The sequence below is a fragment of the Aotus nancymaae genome, unplaced genomic scaffold (assembly GCF_030222135.1).
Source record: "Aotus nancymaae isolate 86718 unplaced genomic scaffold, 86718_ANA_hifiasm-v0.15.2.pri h1tg000018l, whole genome shotgun sequence".
Taxonomy (NCBI): Eukaryota; Metazoa; Chordata; class Mammalia; order Primates; family Aotidae; genus Aotus; species Aotus nancymaae.
The window spans coordinates 19,337,086-19,358,273 of NW_026988430.1; the positions used below are offsets into that span (position 1 = coordinate 19,337,086).

At 44.3% G+C, this 21,188-nt stretch overlaps 1 protein-coding gene across 1 annotated transcript in view; it reads right to left on the minus strand.

The window, feature by feature from the left end:
* Nucleotides 1–825: 825 nt before the first annotated feature.
* LOC135275704 (myosin-13-like) overlaps nt 826–21,188 on the minus strand; it is a 31,178-nt gene continuing 10,815 nt past the window's right edge. Inside the window, 8 exon segments of the mRNA XM_064378058.1 lie at nt 826–1,503; nt 3,343–3,438; nt 3,528–3,632; nt 6,506–6,652; nt 6,948–7,073; nt 9,481–9,684; nt 9,769–10,071; nt 10,734–10,843. Of these exon segments, the coding sequence (XP_064234128.1) occupies nt 826–1,503; nt 3,343–3,438; nt 3,528–3,632; nt 6,506–6,652; nt 6,948–7,073; nt 9,481–9,684; nt 9,769–10,071; nt 10,734–10,843 (1,769 nt within the window).

The window sequence follows — 21,188 nt, forward strand, 5'->3', positions numbered from 1 at the left end:
CAGCCTCATGATTTCTTCGGCAGTTTTACCAGAATGTTTAGGAATACGGACACAATTGAGGGTAACTGTTAATTTAGTCTTTACAAGAATCCTGGGGGCAGACGGACTTCTAGTAAAAGGGATGTCCTGGAAGGTCACCCCCCGCCCCCGCCCCCAGCACACAAAGGACTTTAGAAACTTCGGGTCTCACTCAGGCTGTGACTGTGAGCTCAGTGATTAGAGAACAGCCTGTCACACAGACAATAAACAGCCAGCTGCCTTGGCTCAGCAGGTCCTGTGTAACCCTGGGGCCAGGCCAGAACCCCAGGAACAAGTCACTTTCAGGTTCTGAACTTTAGCCTGGGGAGGCTGGACCAGGGAAGTGGGCAGTGGTGGGGGCGAGGGGGCCTACGGCACCCCGGGATCAAGCCTGCTGAGGGGGCTCTGGCTGGTGGCCAACAGGCTAGGCTGACCAGAAAGTGGGTGGCCCCGAGGCGGCCAGGCAACCTGACCCAGGGCAGCACGACCGTCCACGGGTCGCCAGGCTCTAGGCTCCGGGGTGGAGACGGGGCTGCGGGATCGAGTCGGTGCCACTTTTGAGACTCCTGATCCTCCGTGCATCTTCCCAAGACCGCCAGACTCCGGCAGAGCCCTTCACCGGCCCCTGCCACTGCCAGGAACGCGCCCGCCTGCTACTGAACTCACACAAGCAACAAGTTCTGGCTTCCTTAGGGCCGCCACGATGTGCTCTGGAGGCCCGGCGCAAGAGGGGAGCTCCCGGCGAGCCCGAGTTGCCCACGCCCCGAGGAGCGCCCGCTGCCGTCGCTGCCCGCCAAGAGCGTGGAGCTACAGGTCGCACCGGCAAGGGCTGCCCCCGGGGTGGCCCTCAGAGCGGGACGCTGCGGCATCCCCGGAGCGGGCAACAGGTACGCGAGCGCACCGAGGACTGCAGCCCCGCTCCTCCCGCCCCGGCCCTCGCCCCTTACCTCCAGCAACTGCACGTAGCTCGCCGGGAACCAGCCGCGGAGCCCGTCCTCCTTCTCGCCTTCCCACCAGCCGCCGTCCGGGACCTGCAGCAGCGTGATCAGCGTGCCGCTCCCCGGAGAAGGGGTACAGGGTCCGGCAGCGAGAGCCGGACATGGCCTTGGCGCCCGGGTTCACAGCGCAGCCTGCATCCCCGCCGAGCCCCACGGGCTGGGCAGCGGCTCCGCGGGGTCCCAGGCGCCCGGCGCTCCGGGCTCCAGCGCTCTGGGCGCGCGCCGTCTCTGGGGTGCGCGGGGGGTCCCCGGGCAGGCAGGGGACGCGCGCTCCGCGTTGGGAAGCGGAGACTCGCAGGCTTCGCTGAGAGAGCGGCGACGCCCCCGGGCCGGGCAGCTCGGAGATCCCAGCTCTGGGCGGGGAGGCGGGGCTCTTGGCTCTCAGCTTGTTGACCTGGGATTCGGCGATGTCTGCCCTCTCCGCAGCCTCCTCTAGCTCGTGCTGGACTCTCTGGCATCTTGACAGCTGCGTGTTGGCCTGCTCCTGCTGCCCAGGAGATGGGGCGAGGGGGCGGGGGTGCTGAGACTGTAGAGTCTCTCAGTCTGATTATGAGGTGCCCTGTCCCTGAGGGCCTCTGAGGAGTTATTAAGCCACCAGGGCCCTGGACTCCCTTTCTCCAGAGTGTGAGATCAAGGCTCTCAGCTCACAACCATGCGTACTGCCTTGGATCACCTTGCAGGGGCTACGGTCCCTCCTAAGACCTCCACATGTTCCTTTGTACCTCTTCTATATGGTATCTGTTCCGTAGAGATCTTTGGAGGAGACCTACGCTCAGAACTCTCCCAAGACACCTAAAGGTATACAGACCAATGGCTCAAGTCTCCTTTGTCCTGTGCCTCTGCCCAGCACCATCTGTCTAGGGCCGGGCCACTCTACTGGTCTATTTGGGGGAATTTCAAGGATTTCTGACTAAGGTGGCCTCCTGGGCACCCTCTAGCCTGCCAATCCTGCTGGGACTGTACTAATCCCATGTGCACGAATTGCTCTCAATACTGAACCAGTTCAAATCTGCTTCCCTGAGGCTAGGATTGAACTGACCAGGCTCCTGGGCAGGGAGGAAAAAGAGCAATGGGAGAAGCTTAGTCATTTGTCCAGGCCAGGGTCCCCTAAATTTTGGTCCTCAGAAAAGTAGTCTTGTGAGATGCTCTGCATACAAATAAGAAGGGTCCAACATCAATTGTGAGAAACGGTATATTCTGGAACCCCTCTTCCACTTTTTTACAGTTGATGACATATCAAACTCTACAACATCTACGAAATCTGAGAAATCCTTGAGGTAAAGCAACCAGTGTAACTTTGTTTAACTCAGAGTTTCCCAAACTACTTATTTTCTATAAACAAAAAAGGTCAGCTGGGTGTGGTGGCTCATGCCTGTAATCCCAGCACTTTGGGAGGCTGAGGCAGGAGGATCATGAGGTCAGGAGTTCGAGACCAGCCTGACCAACATGGTGAAACCTTGTCTTTACTAAAAATACAAAAATTAGCTGGGCGTGGTGGTACGTGCCTGTAGTCCCAGCTACTCAGGAGGCTGAGGCAGGAGAATTGCTTGAACCCAGGAGGCGGAGGTTGCAGTAAGCCGAGATTGCGTCACTGCATTCCAGCCTCGGCAACAGAATGAGACTTTGTCTCAAACAAAAAAAAAAAACCAACAAAAACAAAGAAAAACAACAACAAAAAAAGAAAAATCTCCCCACAGCCCCAGCTTCCTGCTTTTAACATCCCTCGGAACCAGTGTCCTCAGACAATACTTTGGGAGACACTGATTTCAGCCCATTCCATTTCTTTCCTGTTGATTTCACCTATTTGATTAAAGGGTGGATAAAAAAGGATGGAATGGAGTGGAGGGCACTAGGGAGGGTTGAGGAAGGCTGGAGATGGGGGTGCCTAGGAGGGTGGGCTGTGGTGGGATGGTGGGAATTAGGATGAGGTATCTCAGGTCAGGTCATGGGAGCAGGAAGGGCTGGGAGCGTAGGCTGGGGTGGTTTGGGAGAGTCAGGGTGATCTAAGGCCAGCAGGATAGGCTAAGATGCCCTGGGGTGGGTCACGTGAGTCACGGTGGGTAGGATGAAGGGGATGGATGGGGCTGGCCAAGTCGGGTGAGGCAAGAAGGCACAGAGGTGATAGAGGTGGGGAAGGCTTAACATGGACCAGGAGAGGAAGAGGGCAGATGTCTCCGTGTTTATAGCCTGCAAATGCAAACTCAGGCCTGGGACTCAGAGGACTTTACCAACCAGGAACCTGCTCCCACTCAGGGATGGCAGGGACACCCAGGCTGCCTCAGAGACAGTCTGTCTGTGGGCACTCCCAGGGACCTCCTGTGCTCACCGCCTCCTCAGCCTGCCTCTTGTAAGACTTCACTTTGGCCTGCAGCTTGTCCACCAGGTCCTGGAGCCTGAGGATATTCTTGCGGTCCTCCTCAGCCTGCAAACAGAGCACACGTGGCAGGGGCCCGCAAACCCACGGCCACTTCTGATGGGGCTAGGTCCATACAGCATTCGCTGAGGTTCTACCTGGTAAGTCATCTCCTTGACTTTGCGTTCGTATTTGTGGGCCCCCTTCAGGGCCTCAGCTCCCCTCTTCTGTTCCACATCAAGCTCGTTTTCCAGCTCCCGCACCTGGGTAGGGTGAAAAGAACACAGAATTCAAGTCTGTTCTCCCAGGCTTCTCGCATGGACTCACGGGCCAGTCATTCTAGGGTGAACTCAAGATTCAAGATTCCCTAATGGGATTTTTATTAGGATTCACTAGGGGTGGCTGGCAAAATGTTAGGGTAATATTAGGGAAAGTTATAAGATTATAGTCTCAAACTTTTTGGAAAGCTGAAAGGTTTTAATGGAATGGGCTGAAGGCAGCCAGTTCTTACATCAGAACTTTAAGTCATAGGGTTAAAGATTAGGATGATAAAAGCTTTCCCAGTTAAGTCAGTTTATGCCACATCCCTTTGTCCCTGCTCTAATCTGTTTGCTCATGTAAACTGTGTGCTAGACGGTCCCCTTAGGGGGACGTCGAAGAGGTCTTACCCATTAATGGTGTTTATTCTAGGCACCCCCCAACCAAGACCTTTTATTCGTAAAAACCACTCTTTTAACCATGTTAATTATTCACAAGCATGTTGACTTAAAATCTGTTATTAAATCTATACTGAATACCTGCGAGGAGGAACAGAGAGTCATAGACGGCTGCAATCGCCCTCTGAAAGCAGCAGAGGACCATCCCTATCCCACTAAATCACCCTACTAGGTGTGAGCGTGTATTTTATTCATCTGTTGCTGAGTCAAGGTCTGCAGGACAGACCTCCACCGGTAGTGATCAGTGTCTCAGGTGGTGACCCTGACGTGACACTCGTCACAGATTTTTGCCAAGAATGTCTCCTCCTAGGGATTGGGAGCCACATTTTATTGACCAGGTCACCACAAGCCCATGCAGGTGATTTGAGTAAGTGAGAACAAGATGCCCTCATTGGGCAGAGGCAGCCTCAGGTGCACAGAGCATCGCTGGTGGGTCAGGCTTTGCTTAGCTGCCCCCTCCCGTGGAGCCGGGTAGTTTGGCAAGGGCAGCACAAGCTCCCCTGACTTGTCCTTGCAGGTGAAACCTGCCCAACTGTTCCTGGTGATCCTGATTACAGATCAAGTAAGGCGGCAGGGACCATGAAGAGAACCTGGGCCAGAAGTCAGAGCACTCTCCAGGCCCACTTGATAGATTCAAAGCAAGTCAGCCGCCACCACTGAGCATGAGTTTCTGTATGTTTAGGATGGAGACAGTATTTCCTGCCCAGCCTACCTTGAATGTGGAGATCGAATTAAAGTATGTAAAAGTATTGTCAGAATGACAAAGCACTACACAGGTGTTGTTGATTTCACAGTTGCTTCTGCCTTCCCTGAAGTCTTGAGGGGAAACGGCAGCCACTGAGGATGCAAGTCATCAGCTGTGGTCCCAACTCCACAATCCAGAGATTCAAGCTGGGAGGGGCAGCAGCCAGCCGTATGCTCCACTCCACCGGGAATCCCAGTGGCTGCAGAGTAGGGGCGACTCTGGGCTTGGAGACTCACTAAATCACCTATGAAAACTACCAATGGGACAGGCTCACTCTGGGCACTGTTCCAAAAACCTCCCCACCCTCCACCCACCGAAAACTGTCTTCCATCAGGTTCTACAAAACATTTGTTTTCCTGGGAATTCTTTCTAGGCTTCTGTAAGGCTTATGGAAGTCACATAACTGGGCAGGGGATGGGAGGACAGTAAAGGTGCCTCACCATGGGAGGGGGAGGGTGGCCGAGGGCTCCCCGCCAACCCAGAAATTAAAGTATGACAGAAGGTGTCATGTAGACCTAATCCTTTTCCCATAGGAGAGATCCATGAGAACAGGCCTAAACTCATTGTAATGGAATAGGACTGGGGATGATTGAAAATAAACCTTAAAAGAATTTTGGGGGAAGTTCTAACTTCCCTGGTGTTTACTTTTGTTATTCAAAAAGCCTATGTGGCCTTGTTGTTTTTAGCAGACCCCTCAAAAAAAAGTCCTTTCACATTTAATGGGACTATGTGCCTGGGGAGGATATCCTCGGGTGGTTTGCATAAAGAATGACTGTATTTGGGGCTTTCCTGCTGGAAAAAGTTGTCTCCTTTTCTTTTCCTCCTCCTCATCCTCCTTTCCTCCCACTCTTTCATTTCCTGTCTCCCTGGGACAAGAGACATTCTAACAGCCTCCTCCTCAGAGCCCTCCTCCAAAATGTCAACCGCTAGTGCAGCCCATTTAAAGAATAATTGAAATTAAACCACCCGGGTCTAAAAGGAAAAGCAAGGGGGACAGGAAACAAAGGGAACAGTCGGCAAAGAAACTGAACAATACGTGCAGAATATGCTCTCAGATAAAGAAAGAGCAGATGTCCAGGCGTTGTGGGGGTTGAGCTTTTCTGGTGCATCAACCTAAAGGAAGAAGCCCCAATCACCCTGTTTTGGGGGTGGAGCAAGAAACATACCTGTGCCAGAACTGCAGCCTGCGGTGAGAGATGGGAAAAGCTGGGGAGGGAAGGAAACCTGAGATCGGGAGAAAACAGAAACTGCAGATTTTGTGTAGGATGGGCTTCGTTTATCAAAGGGAAGCTTGGTCCAAAATGTAAATTCACCACGATGTGTCATTTTATGACTGTAAAGTATATGTTAATAGCTTTTTTCCATGTATGTGTGTGCCTCTGAATCTACATAGCAAATGGAATGGGAACATTAACACACATCATTCTATTTCACTTACTGAGGTGTGAGCATACCAAAATAGAGGGTGTGTGTGTGTGTGTGTGTGTTGGGGCATAGGAACAGGTGAAAAAGAAAAAGGAGAGAAATAAGGCTCACAGGGAATTTCGCAAGCAGTCCTGAAACTGAATTTGCAATCTATTTCATCAGTAATCACTTTCCCACCACCTCAATTTCTGGACTGTGGTTCTGTCCGAGGCTGTCACTTTCAGAGTGAGAGTCCTCTCAAAAACTCTACCCGGTTTTCCAGTTTCTGGATCTACTTCCCGCCCTTCAGCGCCAGCTGCTCGGCCTCGTCTAGACGGTGCTGCAGGTCCTTCACTGTCTGCTCCAGGTGGGCGCTGGTGTCCTGTTCCTTCTTCAGCTCCTCGGCCATCATGGCAGCCTGGTTAAGTTCACAGGACACATCAGAAGCCCCGTCCGCCCATCCCTACCCAGAGTTGCAGAAGAGGTGAAGGTTGGGATCATGACGCTGAGCCTCCCCTTTCTGACTCGGGTCAGTCACTGCTGATTCTTCACAGCCTCCCTTCCCACTTTGCCTCGTTTGGGACTGTACCTCTTTACATCTGTCTGGGAAGCCACCACTAACCGATTGTGGTCATAAGAGATGAAACATACTTGCCACGCCCTGGCTCAGAGGCCTCCCTTTCTCAGCTCTGAGCAGGAAGAACAGAACTCACATCTGTGACGGCCTTCTTGGCCTTCTCCTCTGCATTCCTGGACTCCTGGATCGAGTTCTCCACCTCTGCCTGGCACTGAGCTATGTCAGCCTCCAGTTTTTTCTTGGTATTTATCAGGCTTGTATTCTACAAGAATTAGATATCAGGGGTGTGGGTTCTATTTGGGCACTTACAACCATTGGAAGGGGGAGGGTTGGGTGGGGAAGGAAGTAAATCATGATCCTGTTCCATTTCTTATTTTTCACATGGGTGGCCTGCTGGGTACAGTACTGTACATCAGTACTGTACATTCTTTCTTCATTCTTTTTTTTTGAGACAGTGTCTCACTCTGTTGCCCAGGATGGAATGCAATGGTGCCATCTCAGCTTACTGCAACCTCTGCCTCCAGGGTATAAGCCATTCTCCTGCCTCAGTCTCCTGAGTAGCTGGGATTACAGGCACACGCCACCACGCCCAGCTAATTTTTGTATTTTAGTAGAGACGGGGTTTCACCATGTTGGTCAGGCTGGTCTTGAACTCCTGACCTGGTGATCCGCGCACCTTGGCTTCCCAAAGTGCTGGGATTACAGGTGTGAGCTACCGCACCCAGCCTCTTTCTTCATTCTTAACTGAACAGAAAGTCCTGAAACAGACCCAAGAATTGTACATCAAAGAATTGAATAAATGATAAAAGTAGAATTTCAAATATTTGAGGATGGATAGATTATTCAGTAAAAGGTGTTGGAACAAGGAAATGATTGATAGACATACTACATAAAATGAAAAATAATGCAAATAGTCAAAATCTGTCATAAATAGAATTGTAAGCGTGATGACAAACTGGAAAACATTTGCAATATGTATATTACAGAAAAAAATTCCCTTTCTTAACATATAAATATGGCAAATCAATTAAAAAAAAAGGGCAAAAACTACAAATGGGTGAAACACACTAGAAGAAATACAAACGGCCAACAAATGTGATAAAACGTTCCACCTCATTAGCAATAAAAAGTACTAAAAACTCAGTGAGGTGTGTTTCAGCAATAAAATTGGTGACAATTTTAAAAATAAGAGCGAGAATATATTTGAGAATTTGTAGAAGAGAATGCTCACACATTTTCCCAGTGGAAATAATAACTGGGACAACCTCATTAAAGAACAATTTACAATGTATTACAAGTACCTTTGCTGTTTATACCCTGGAATTTCATTTTTAGAAATTTATTAACTTCTAGAAATATTAAGATGATAGTAATCATGGAAGTATGTGAAAATTTAGTTATGAAGAAGTTCATCACAACAGCCTTTCTAATAGTAAAGTTTTTATTTAAAACAATCTAAGATAACCACAGAGGATTGATTAAACGAAAGTACCATAATATACAAGTAGAATAGCCTACTTTTCTGTCATTAAAAAACACATTGCAGAAGACTATTTAAAGATGTCGAGGCCAGGCATGGTGATCCTGCCTGTAATCCCAGCACTTTGGGAGGCTGAGATTGGAGGATCACCTGAGGTCAGGAGTTCAAGACCAGCCTGGCCAACATGGCAAAAGCCAGTCTCCACTAAAAATACAAAAAAAATTAGCTGGGCACAGTGATGCAAGCCTGTAATCCCAGCTACCTGGAAGGTTGAGGCAGGAGAATCACTTGAATCTGGGAGGCAGAGGTTTCAAGATTCTGTCTTAAAAAAAAAATGTCGAGATATGTTCATGATTGTTAAATGAAAAAAAGAGGCTGCAAAAGATTGTTTATATTTTTACAAAATATACTTATTTTATTTTTAATTAAAACTGGTCCCAAACTCCTGAGATCAAGCAATCCCAAAGTCCTGGAATTAGAGGCAAAAATATAATATTTATATAATTCACAAGGGCCTAAGAATGAGAGACCCAGGAATGTTAATAATATGCTTGATTTTTTTCTTCCATGTATTTGCTTGTTTTTTCTATTTTTTAAACAAAGGAGTTTTTAAGACTTTATTTTATATATATATATATGTGTATATATATATATATATATATATATTTTTTTTTTTTTTTTTTTTTTTTTTAGGCAGGGTCTCCTTCTGTTGCCCAGGCTGGAGTACAGTGGTGCGATCATAGTTCATTGCAGCCTCAACTCCTGGGCTTAAGCGAACCTCCTATCACGGCCTCCCAATGTGCTGGGATTATAGGTGTGGCGCTGAGCCGGGTCAAAAATAATTATTTTGAAATAAAATCTTAATATTCTAAGGTTTCCACTTAAATAGTACTTCCAGGTGCTCTGTGCAGTAATTAATCCTTCGTTGCTCTGATTTCCTCACCACATGCAGCATCTTTTATCTTTAATGTTTGGATGAGAGAAAGCTCAGAAATCTGTCAATCAAGAGTCAGTTATTCCCAGAACCAAGCTTAAAGAAACTTGGTCTTGACAACTAGTCTGGGAGGAACCAGGTGCTCCTTCCCATGGCGTGGGCCCTGAGCGGAGGGACAGCGGAAGCAGCTGGGGGTGCAGGAGGTGCTACCTGCCCCAGGGAGGACCGTCAGTGGAGGGGTGAGGGTGGGCGCACCTGGGAGTGCAGGAGCTGCACGCGGTCGCTGGCGTCCAGCAGCTCCTGCTCCGACAGCCTGCGGGTCCGCTCCGTCTGCTCCAGGGCCACCTTCATTTCCTCCAGCTCCTCCAGCAGGAGCCCATTCCTGCGCTCCACGATGGCCAGCTGCTCCTTGAGGTCCTCATTGCTCCTCAGGGCGTCATCCAGGTGCAGCTGGGAGTCCTGCAGGGGAGACCCGGAGTGAAGTCAGAGCCACCTGGCAGGCTGGGGCCCGTCCAGGTACACAGAGACGGCCACCACGCTCACCTTGAGCTGGCCCTGGACCGTGCGCAGGTGTTTTTGGGTCTCTGCCACCTGGTGGTTGGAGTGGCCCGGCTGAATCTCCATCTCATTGAGATCTCCCTCCATCTTCAGTCTCAGGGCGTCATTCCGGCTGCGGATTTCAGCATCCAGCACGCTCTGCATGGCCTCCGTTGCCCGCTGGCTATTTCTTTTTAACTGCTCGATTTCTTCATCCTTCTCAGTGACCTTGCGGTCTAGCTCGGATTTCACCTGGCTCAGCTCTAGCTGCACGCGCAAGATCTTGCTCTCCTCGTGTTCCAAGGAACCCTGACGAAAGCAAAGGAGTGACTGGGAGTGCCGTGGACGGCCACTTTCTTGAATGGGTATTTTCATTCCCATACGATCAAACAGGTATTCTTTTTTTTTTTTTAATTTTAATTTAATTTTTTTGGGTGGTAGAGACAGGGTCTGACTATGTTGCCCAGGCTGGTTCTGAACTTCTGGGCTCAAAGTTATTCTCTCTCCTTGGCCTCCTGCAGTGTTGGGATTACAGGTGTGAGTCATCGTGCCTGGCCCAAATAGGTTTTTTTTCTTTTTTGAGACAGAGTCTCCAGTGGCACGATCTCGGCTCACTGCAACCTCCAACTCCTGGTTTCAACTGATTCTCCTGCCTCAGCCTCCCAAGTAGCTGGGACTACAGGCACGTCCCACCACACCCAGCTACTTTTTTTGTATTTTTAGTAGAGATAGGGTTTCACTATGTTGGCCAGGATGGTCTCAATCTCTTGACCTTGTGATTTGCCCGTCTCGGCCTCCCAAAGTGCTGGGATTACAGGTGTGAGGCATCGTGCCTGTCTGTATTTCTTCTTTTTTTAAAAAATCTTACAATGTTTGTCTTCCTTTCCACACAGTTACTATGCAGGTTTCAAGCAGTTTTGGTGTTTGTCTGAATTGTTGATGCTGGATGCTGGCAATGACCCAAGTGATACCTTTGGTGTTAAGATATCAAAGCAGCTCACATTAATCTGAAGCTTTTCAGAAGATTCATGAAAGATGCCGAATGTCACAGGAAGCCCAAAGTCCGCATGAGGAGAGATGCCTAAGGATGAACAGTCCCTAATAGTAATAATTGCAAGAACTAGCTGGGTGAGGTGGCATGTGCCTGCAATCCAAGTTACTTAGGAGGCTGAGGCAGGAGGATCATTTGAGCCCAGGAATTTGAGACTAGCTTGGGCAACATAGCAAAACCCTGTCTCTACAAAAAATAAAAAAAATTAGCCAGGCATGGTGGTACACACCTGTAGTCCCAGCTACTCTGAAGGCTGAGGTTAGAGAATTGCTTCAGCCCAGGAGTTTGAAGCTGCAGTGAGTTTTGATTACACCACTGAACTCCAGCCTGGGTGACAGAGTGAGAACTTGTCTCTGAAAAAAAATTGCAAGGCCAGGTGCGGTGGCTCATGCCTGTAATCCCAGCACTTTGGGAGGCCAAGGCAGGCAGATCACCTGAGGTCAGGAGTTTGAGACCAGCCTGACTAACATGGTGAAACCCCATCTGTACTAAAAATACAAAAATTAGCTGGGCGTAATGGTGAGTGCCTGTAATCCCTACTACTCTGGAGGCTGAGGCAGGAGAATCTCTTGAACCCGGGAGCCGGAAGTTGCAGTGAGTTGAGATCACACCACTTTACTCCAGCCTGGACAACAGAGTGAGACTCTATCTCCAAAAAAAAAAAAAAAAGGCAAGAACTAATAATGTTTTTTGTAGCATTTAGCTTGTGTCACACTATTAAGTCATTTTAACCTTTAACAACCTCACGATGGAACATGTGAGGACATCTGGAAATTATTGAGGCCAGGGTTCAGGACTGAGACCCCAGCAGTCCAAAGCCAGAGGCTGCACAGGCTACTGTTAGGACATCTGCAGACTTAACCGTCATGTGCATCCACCAGCAAGTCAGCCGTCTGCCAGGGGATGGCATTACTGTGGTGAGTGGAGACAGCGAGAGGCCTGAACTAGGAAAGGGAACTGGGTGAATAGAGGCTTCAGTTGTTTAAGTGCAGCAGAGGATGGGGACACAGGAGACAGCTTGAGATGAATTAAATCCAAGATGCCATTAATCGGCTGGTCTCCATCTTGTCTCTGTTACCAAGGGGGTCACTCCAGAGGTGGCACAGCTATACTGACCAGGCCTGGGGGATCTGGGTGGAGGCCCCCAGCTGAAACACAATTCAGTTGTTTTTACCCAGGACTCACTTGCGTATCTTACCAATACATCAAACTCCATGTACCTAAAAAAAACACCTCATTTTTGCCGACTCTGGCTTGTTCTAACTTTACTGTTTCTGACAATTACTCTGGTTTGTAAGGCTGTATCATTTTTGTGCCCCCTCTGCCAAGTTTCTTATATGTAAAGTATCATCAAGATTTTGAGAACTTTTTTTTTTTTTTTTTTTGAGACGGAGTTTCACTCTTGTTACCCAGGCTGGAGTGCAATGGCGCAATCTCGGCTCACCGCAACCTCTGCCTCCTGGGTTCAGGCAATTCTCCTGCCTCAGCCTCCTGAGTAGCTGGGATTACAGGCACGCGCCACCATGCTCAGCTAATTTTTTGTATTTTTAGTAGAGACGGGGTTTCACCATGTTGACCAGGATGGTCTCGATCTCTTGACCTCGTGATCCACCTGCCTCGGCCTCCCAAAGTGCTGGGATTACAGGCGTGAGCCACCGCGCCCGGCCCTGGCGTAGTTTTTTTTTTTTTTTAATTGGGTTATCTTCTAGTTATGAAGTTGAAGAAGTTCTTTATATATTTGGAATACAATCTTTCATTAGATGTATGTTTTATAATTTTTTTCCTCTCAGTCTGTGCCTTGTATTTTTGCTGTCTTTTTAAAAAGAAAGCTTGGACTTGATGAAGTTTGGTTTTTTTTCTTTTGTAGCTTGTAATTTCTGTGTCTTATCTAAGAAAACTTTGCTTGAGCCAAAGTCATGACCTGTCTTTACTATGTTTCTGTCTAAAAGTTTTATAGCTCCAATTTATATACTGGGGTTTATTATTTATTTTGAGTTATTTTTTATATGGTATGAAATAAAGGTTGAGATCCATTGTTTTACATATCGATATCCAATTATTCCAGCACCTTTTTGTGAAGATTATCCTAATTATCTTGATATTTTTGTTGAAAATCGATTGATCATATACATGTAGGTCTATTTCTGGACTCTATCCTGTTGATCTATATGTCTATCCTGAATATTAGCAATATTCTTGCTAATAATAGATATTACTATTTCACATATTAATATCTACTGCTGAGCTAGCTTTATAGTTAGCTAAGTCTGGAAAGCCAGGCAGTATAAGTCTTCCAACTTTGTTCTTATTTTTCTAGATTGTTTTGGATATTCTAGATCCTTTGCTTTTCTATTTTAACTTGAGAGTCTGCTTATCCCTTTCTATAAAATAGCTGTTTTGATTTTGATTGATGCCTAGATCAATCTAGGATGGTCTTGAACTCCTGACTGCATGATCCACCTGCCTCAGCCTCCCAAAGTGCTGGGATGGATATATATATCCATCCCAAGCCACCGCACCCTGCCTGAATTTGACTGTTGTATATTTCACATGTAGGTGAGATCATACCGAACTTGTCTTTCTGTGCTTGCCTTATTTAACTTAAAATAGTGCCCTCCAGGTCCATATGATGATCACAAATGGAATCATTTCCTTTTTAAAAATGCTGAATAATATTCCATCATATGTATATGCCACAATTTTGTTGTCTATTCATCCATCATTGGGCATTTAAGTTGTTTTCACACCTTGAATATTGCAAAGAATGCTGCAATGATCATGGCAGTGCAGGTATCTCTCTGAGATACTGATTTGTTTCAGATATATGCCCAGATGTGAGTTGCTGAATCATTTGGTAGTCCTATTTTTAATTTTTTGAGGAACCCCCACACTATTTTCCATAATGGTTGTTCCAATATATATTTCCACCAACAATGTATAAAAGTCCCCTTTCTCCACATCCTTACTGGCACTTGTTAGTTTTGAATTTTTGATAATGCTCATGCTAACAGGTGTGAGATTATATATCATTGTAATTTTGACTTGCATTTCCTTGATGGTGACTGATGTTCAGCTCCTTTTTATATGCCTGTTGGCCATTTGCATGTCTCCTTTGGAAAAATGTTTGTTCAGGTATTTTGCCCACTTCAAAATCAGGTTGTTTGTTTTTTGCTGTTGAGTTGTATGAGTTCCTTATATATTTGGAATATTAACCCCTTACCAGATACATGGTATGCAAATCTTTCTCCTATTCTGTGGTTGCCTTTTCATTTTTGTTAATTTTTTTCTTTGCTGTGTAGAAACTTCTTAATTTGATATATTCCTATTTATTTTTGCTTTTGTTGCTTGTGCTTTTGGTACCATATCCAAAAATGGATATGGATTTTGATGGACTACCCCGCCCCCCAAATTATTGTTACGACCAGCGTCATGGAGCTTTCCTATATGTTTTCTTCTAAAATTTTTATGATTTCAGATCTTACATTTAAGTCTTTAATCCACTTTGAGTTGACTTTTGTGTATGGTATAAATAAGGTTGAATTCCATTTTTTTTAAAGTTTATGTTCAGCTTTTCAATTCTTGTTCACAATTGCTTTAGATATTAGAGGTCTTTTGTAGCTCAATACAAGTTTCAGGATTTTTTTTTAATTTCTGTAAATATTTCTGTGAAAAATGCCATTGGAATTTTGAATGGAGTTGCAATGGATCTTTAGATTGCTTTGGGTAGTATAGACATTTTGACAATATTGATTCTTCCTGTTCATGGACATGGGATTTTGCGGAATAGGTTCACTGTGCACTGATTACCAACTTCTCTGAGTTTAGTAAGACTGAACCCACTTAAATGCAACAAATTAAATGTAATGAATTTATTAACTACAGATAGACAGCAAGGGACAATGAAAGCCCAGTGTTGATTGCAAGCATTCCCTGTCTCTGGAAAGCTGCTGTGGTGGATGGAGTGTCATATGGACGTGCTCCACCTGTACTGCAGCTGAGGGACCTCCCCAAAAAAAGCGGTCTGCTCTGGCTTTTTGTTTTCAGACAGGGTCTCACTCTGTTGCCAAGACTGGAGTGCAGTGGCACTACCTCCGCTCACTGCAACCTCCACCTCCTGGGAGATTCTCCTGCCTCAGCCTCCATTATAGTTGGGGCTAAAGGAGTGCACCACCAGGCCTGGTTAATTTTCATATTTTTAGTAAAGATGGGGTTTTGCCCTGTAGCCCAGGCTGGTCTCCCAGAGTGCTGGGATTATAGGCATGAGTCACTACACCTGGCTGGGTTTTTAAATTTATTTTTTTTAATACCCTGGGGTATGTGACATACTGGGCTAAAGCACTGAAGGATATCTTATTTCTAGGGGGAACTGGAATAGAGCCTGGGCTGTTCTGGCCAACTCCTTATCTCAGGATGCTGAATGCCCAGCACGTTGTATAGTTATTTTTGGGAACTACAAGCAAGAAAGGGGGAAGAACCAAATCAATGCAAGACTCCCCCACCCAATAACTGTCTTGCAGATATCTTTACATTTATTTGTGACTTTCCAGCGTATTTCATTAATGTTTTATAGTTTTCAGGGTACAGGCCTTTCACCTCCTTATTTAAGCTTATTCCTAAGTATTTTATCCTTCTTGATATTATTGCAAATGGAATTGCTATCTCAGTTTCTTTTTTGGATAGTTCATTGTCAGGGTATGGAAATGATACTGATATTTTTCGGTCGATCTTTATATCCTGCAACTTTACTCAATTTATTTATTAGTTTTAGCAGTTTTTTTGGTGGAATCTTTAGAGTTTTCTACATATAAGAAAGATCATGTTAGCAAATGAGACAATTTAACTTTTTCCTTTTCTATTTGATGCCATTTTGTTCTTTTTCTTGCCTAATTGCTCTGGCTAGGACTTCTAGTACTACTTCATGGTACTAGAAGTAGTGAGTATGGATATCCTTGCTTGTTCCTGATGTCAGAGGAAAACTTTTGACTTTCACTGTTGAGTATGACTAGCTGTGGGCTTGTCATGTATGGCCTTCTTATGTTGAGTTACATTATTCAGTACCTAATTTATTGAGAAATTTTATCATGAAAAGATGTTAAGTTTTGTCAAATTCTTTTTCTGCATCTATTGAGATGATCATTTTTATTTTCCAATCTGTTAATGTAATGGATCACATTTATTGATTTGTGTATTTTGAACCACTTTCTCATCCCAGGAATAAATCTAACTTGATCATGGTGTATTATTCTTTTAATGTATTGTTGAATTTTGTTTGCCAGCATTTTTATTGAGGATTTTTGTATTTGTGTTTATCAGGGATATTGCCTTGTAATTTTCTTTTCTTGTAGTGTTTTTATCTGGCTTTGGGATCAGGGTAATGCTGGTCTTGTAAAAAGAGTTTAGAAGTGTTCCCTCCTCTTTAATTTTTGGAAAAATTTGAGAAAGATTGGCATTAATTCTTCTTTAAAGGTTTGTGGAATTCAGCAGTGAAGCCATCTAGTCTTTATTAGTGCTCTGTTCAGATTTTGTATTTCTCCTGACTTAGTTTTGTAGGTTGTAAGTTCTGAGAATTTATCCATTTTTTTATGGTACCCAATTTGTTGGTGTATAATTGGTCACAGTAGGCTCTTATGATCCTTTGTATTTTTGTGGTATCAGTTGGAATGACTCATCTTTCATTTATAATTTTATTTACATCTCGTCTCTTTTTTTTCTTAGTTTAGCTAAGGGTTTATCAATTTTGTTTTTTTCAAAAAACCGACTCTGTTGATTTTTTAAAATTGTTTTTCTCATCTCTATTTCATTTATTTCTGTTCTACATTTTATTATTCCTTTTACTAACTTTGGCCTTTGTTCTTATTTTTCTATTTCTTTGGGGTGTAACTTTAGGTTGTTTATGTGAGATCTTTTCCTTTATTAATGTAATCATTTGTTGCTATAAACTTCCCTTCAATAACTGCTTTTGCTGCATCCCATACATCCCATTTTTTTTTTTCCAGTTTTGTTTGTTTCAAGGTATTTTTGTCTCTTCTTTTAATTTCTTCTTTGACCCATTGGTTTTTCAGGAGTGTGTTGCTCAATTTCTGCATATTGTGAGTTTTCCAATTTTTCTCCTATTATTGATTTCTAGTTTCATTTCATTGTGATTGGAAAAGATATTTCACATGATTTCAATCTTCATAGATTTGTCAAGATTTATTTTGTGGCTTAACATGTGATCTATCCTGGAGAATGTTCCATGTGGCTTAAGAACAATGTGTATTTTGCTTCTGTTGGATAGAATGTTATGTATATGTTCATTATATCTGTTTTGTATCTAGTGTTTAATTCCACTGTTTCCTTATTTATTTTCTGTCTGGATGATCCATCCATTGTTGGGTGGGGTATGGATTTCTTCTACTACGTATTACTATTTTATGTCTTCCTGATGAATTGATCCTTTTGTTAGTATATATAATGACTCTCTTTGTCTCTTATGACAGTTTTTGACTCGAAGTCTATTTTAGCTCATATAAGTATAGCCACCTTTGCTCTCTTTTGGTTATTATTTTTATGGGATGTGGTTTTCATCCATTCATTTTCAGGCTCTTTGTGTTCTTAAATCTAAAGTGAGTCTCTTGTAGACAGCATATAGTTGGGCCTTATTTTTAAAAATCCATGTATCTTCTATGCCTCTTGATGAGAGAATTTAATCTATATACATTTAAAGTAATAATTGATAGGTAAGGACTTAGTATTGCTGTTTTGTTAATTGTAGTTCCTTTCTTCCTCTCTTGTTGTCTTCTTTGTGGCTTCTTTATTATTATTATTTGTGGCAGTATGCTTTGATTCTTTTCTTTTTATCTTTTTTGTATCTACTACAGGTTTTTTTGTGTGTGTGATTACCATGAGGCTTACATAAAACATCTTGCAGTTATAATAGTCTATTTTAAGCGGATAACAATTTTTATTACATACAAAGACTATACACTTTTACTTCTCCCCCATATTTTATATTATTTATAACACAATTGACATCTTTTTATTTTGTATATCCAACTATATACCATCATCACAGTATTAGAGAATTCTGAGTTTGACTATATACTTACGTTTATCAGTGAGTATATGTTTTCATGTTGCTAATACACGTTCCTTTCATTTCAACTTCAAGATCTCCTTTTCACATTTCTTGTAAGGCAAGTCCAGGGGTGATGAACTTCCTCAGTTTTGGTTTGTCTGGAAAAGTCTTTATCTTTCTTTCCTTTTTTGACATGAGTTTCCAGATTGAAAAGGTTCTTCAAGTGCCTAGAGAAATGTATGAAAAAAGACTTGTCAAGACACATTATCATGGAATTTCAGAACACGGAGTCCAAGATATCTTGAAAGCTTAGAGAGCAAGGGAGAGGGTACATACGAAGATCAAATATAAAGGACTGGGCATCAGCTTTGGCTTTGCCTGCTTCAATAAACAATGGTAGAGGCAAGAGACACCAGAGCAAAGCTTGTCAAATTCTTAAGAAAAACTATTTCCAGCCTAGAATTCTGCACCCAGCTAAATTAGCAATCAAATATGAGTGTGAAATAAGGACATTTTCAGATGTGCAAGATTTACTTCCCATGCATTCTTTCTTAAGGAGCTGCTGGAGGCTGTGCTTCTTGAATGAGAGGATAAGCCAAGAAAAAGAACATATGGGACACAACAGATAGGAATCTAACATAGGAGAGTGGTGAGGGGACTCTAGGATAAGGGTGATGGGAGGGTCCAGAATGACAGTTATGCACTAGGTGCAGAAGGAAACAAGTCCAGCTTGAAGAAGTAGGACACCGGGACTCCAGGGAGAGGCATACTGAGGGTTTCCATCACCACTGTCCCCACTGCCATCAGGCTAACTCTCGTTTTTGAGGTGGAGTCTTGCTCTGTGGCCAGGCTGGAGTGCAGTGGTGCGATCTCGGCTCACTGCAACCTCCACCTCCCGGGTTCAGGCAATTCTCCTGCCTCAGCCTCCCATGTAGCTGGGATTTCAGGCGCCCACCACATTTTTGTAGTTTTACAAAATACAAAATTTTGTAAATTTTTGTAATTTGTAAAAATAAGCCCAGCTAATTTTTGTATTTTTAGTAGAGACGGGGTTTCACCATGTTGGCTGGGATGGTCTCGATTTCTTGACCTCGTGATCCTCCCGCCTTGGCCTCCCAAAGTGTCGAAATTACAGGCGTGAGCCACCACACCTGGCCCATGCTAACTTTTAAATCAAGGACTAAATACCCAGAGTCTGCCCCAGATTTTTCTCTGTGTTTATCTTATTTTGACCACATACTGATAAAGTTCCTGCTCGTTCTTCCACACTCTGACCCTTGAGCTACTGTGGGTATCATCTAGTAATGCTCTGCTTTGACTTCTGGGAAGTGGAGGGGAAGTCATGATGAGCAGAATATACAGAACAGCTTTCTCCTTCTGGCTATATCCTGGCCAAACATCTAAAACCTGGCCCATCCTCCAGTGCTACCGTATGTCTCACCTGTGCTGAGCCCAGTGTTTCCCAGTGTTACTCATCATCTTACTCAAAGATTTTCTCATAAAAGCTCTTATAAACGCTTAGGGAAGCTGAAGCCAGATAATGATGCAGAGGCTGTTCAGTTTATCTTCTCCTCCTGAGCCTTCCTCAAACAGTGGTAACATCACCCTTTCCTTATCCTTCTAGATTGGTGCTTGCTTCTCAGTTTTTCAAGATGAAAGTTGTCACGTTGTTTAGGGTTGCATTTATTGGTGGAAAACTGTAAAGGAAACAAGAGAATGATTAACAGAAGTCATCATTGTGGTTATCACTGGGGGTGGACAAGAGACTGCAATTGGGGAGGGATAAACAGAGGCTTCTAAAGGACTGGTTATATTTTGTATCTTTTTTTTTTTTTTTTGAGATGGAGTCTCACTCTGTCACCCAGGCTGGAGTGCAGTGGCGCAATCATGGCTCACTGCAACCTCCACCTCCCGGGTTCAAGCGATTCTTCTGCCTCAGAAGTAGCTGGATTACAGGCACCGGCCACTATGCCTGGCTAATTTTTGTATTTTTAGCAGAGATGAAGTGTCACCATATTGGCCAGGCTGGCCCCAAACTCCTGACCTTGTGATCTGTCTGCCTTGGTGTCCCAAGGTGCTGGGATTACAGGTATGAGCCAACACATCTGGCCTATATTTTATATCTTAAACTGGGTGGATGATTATTTATCTTATTATATTAGGTTGGTGCAAAAGGGATTGCGGTTTTTGTCATTACTTTTAATTTGCCATTACTTTTAAATATTCAATCAAGCAAATTTTATCCATCCTTCTATTTGTATGATGCATTTTACAATAAACCATTTAAAAAATCAGGTGCTGTTAATAAAATTGGAAGTCAATGGAAACAAGTAGAAATAAGAGATATTTATGCAGAATCTTTGGATAGTAAAAATACCTGCAAAGAGAAAGGACAAGAAGGGACATTTTATTTCTTTTAAAGTGAAAGCAAGTTTATTAAGAAAGTAAAGGAATAAAAGAATAGGCAGAGCATCTGGGAAGGGACATTTTATTCCCCCCTCTGGCTTTTTTGTTGTTGTTGTTGCAAGCAACAGAGACCTGCTCAATTTGACTCAAAAAGAGTAGGGGTTGTTTTGCGCCTACACACGGAAGAAACTGGAATAGTAAAACTTAGACAGTGTTTCCTACAGGTATCTCGGCGTGTCTGTCTGCTCTGTTCCCTATTAACTATACAGATGCTCCTTGACTTATAATGGGAAATAATCCTGAGAAACCCATTGTAAACTGAAAATATCATTAAGTCGAAAATGCATGTAATACACCTAACGTAGGCTAAGGTAGCTTAGCCTAGCCTGCCTTAGATGCACTCAGAACACTTAACATTAGCTTAAAGTTGGCAAAATTATCTAACGCACAGCCCATTTTCCAATACAGTGCTGACTATCTCATGTGATTTATTGAATATTACGCTGAAAGCAAAAAGCAGCATGGTTGGATGGGTGCTCGAGGTGCAGTTTCTGCTGAATGTGTATCACTTTTGCACCATCCAAAAGTTGAAAAATACTAAGTTGAACCATTGCAAGTGGGGATTGTCTGTATAACAAATTGCCCCAAAATGTATTGTCTTAAAATAACAACTACCACTTATTTATTGGCTCAAAATGCTGAACTTTGGGAAGGGATTGACAGGAACAGCTTGGTTCTTCTCCGTGTGGTGTTGGCTGGGCCACCTTTCCTGGGGCTGGAGGATCCGGGTGGCTTCACTCACATGTGTGGCTCAGCAGAGGTGTCTAGAACAGCAAAGGACCGGCCAGGCCAATCTCTCCAGCAGGCAGTCAGTCTTCTTTATTATGGTAGCTCAGGGCTCCAAGAGAAGCA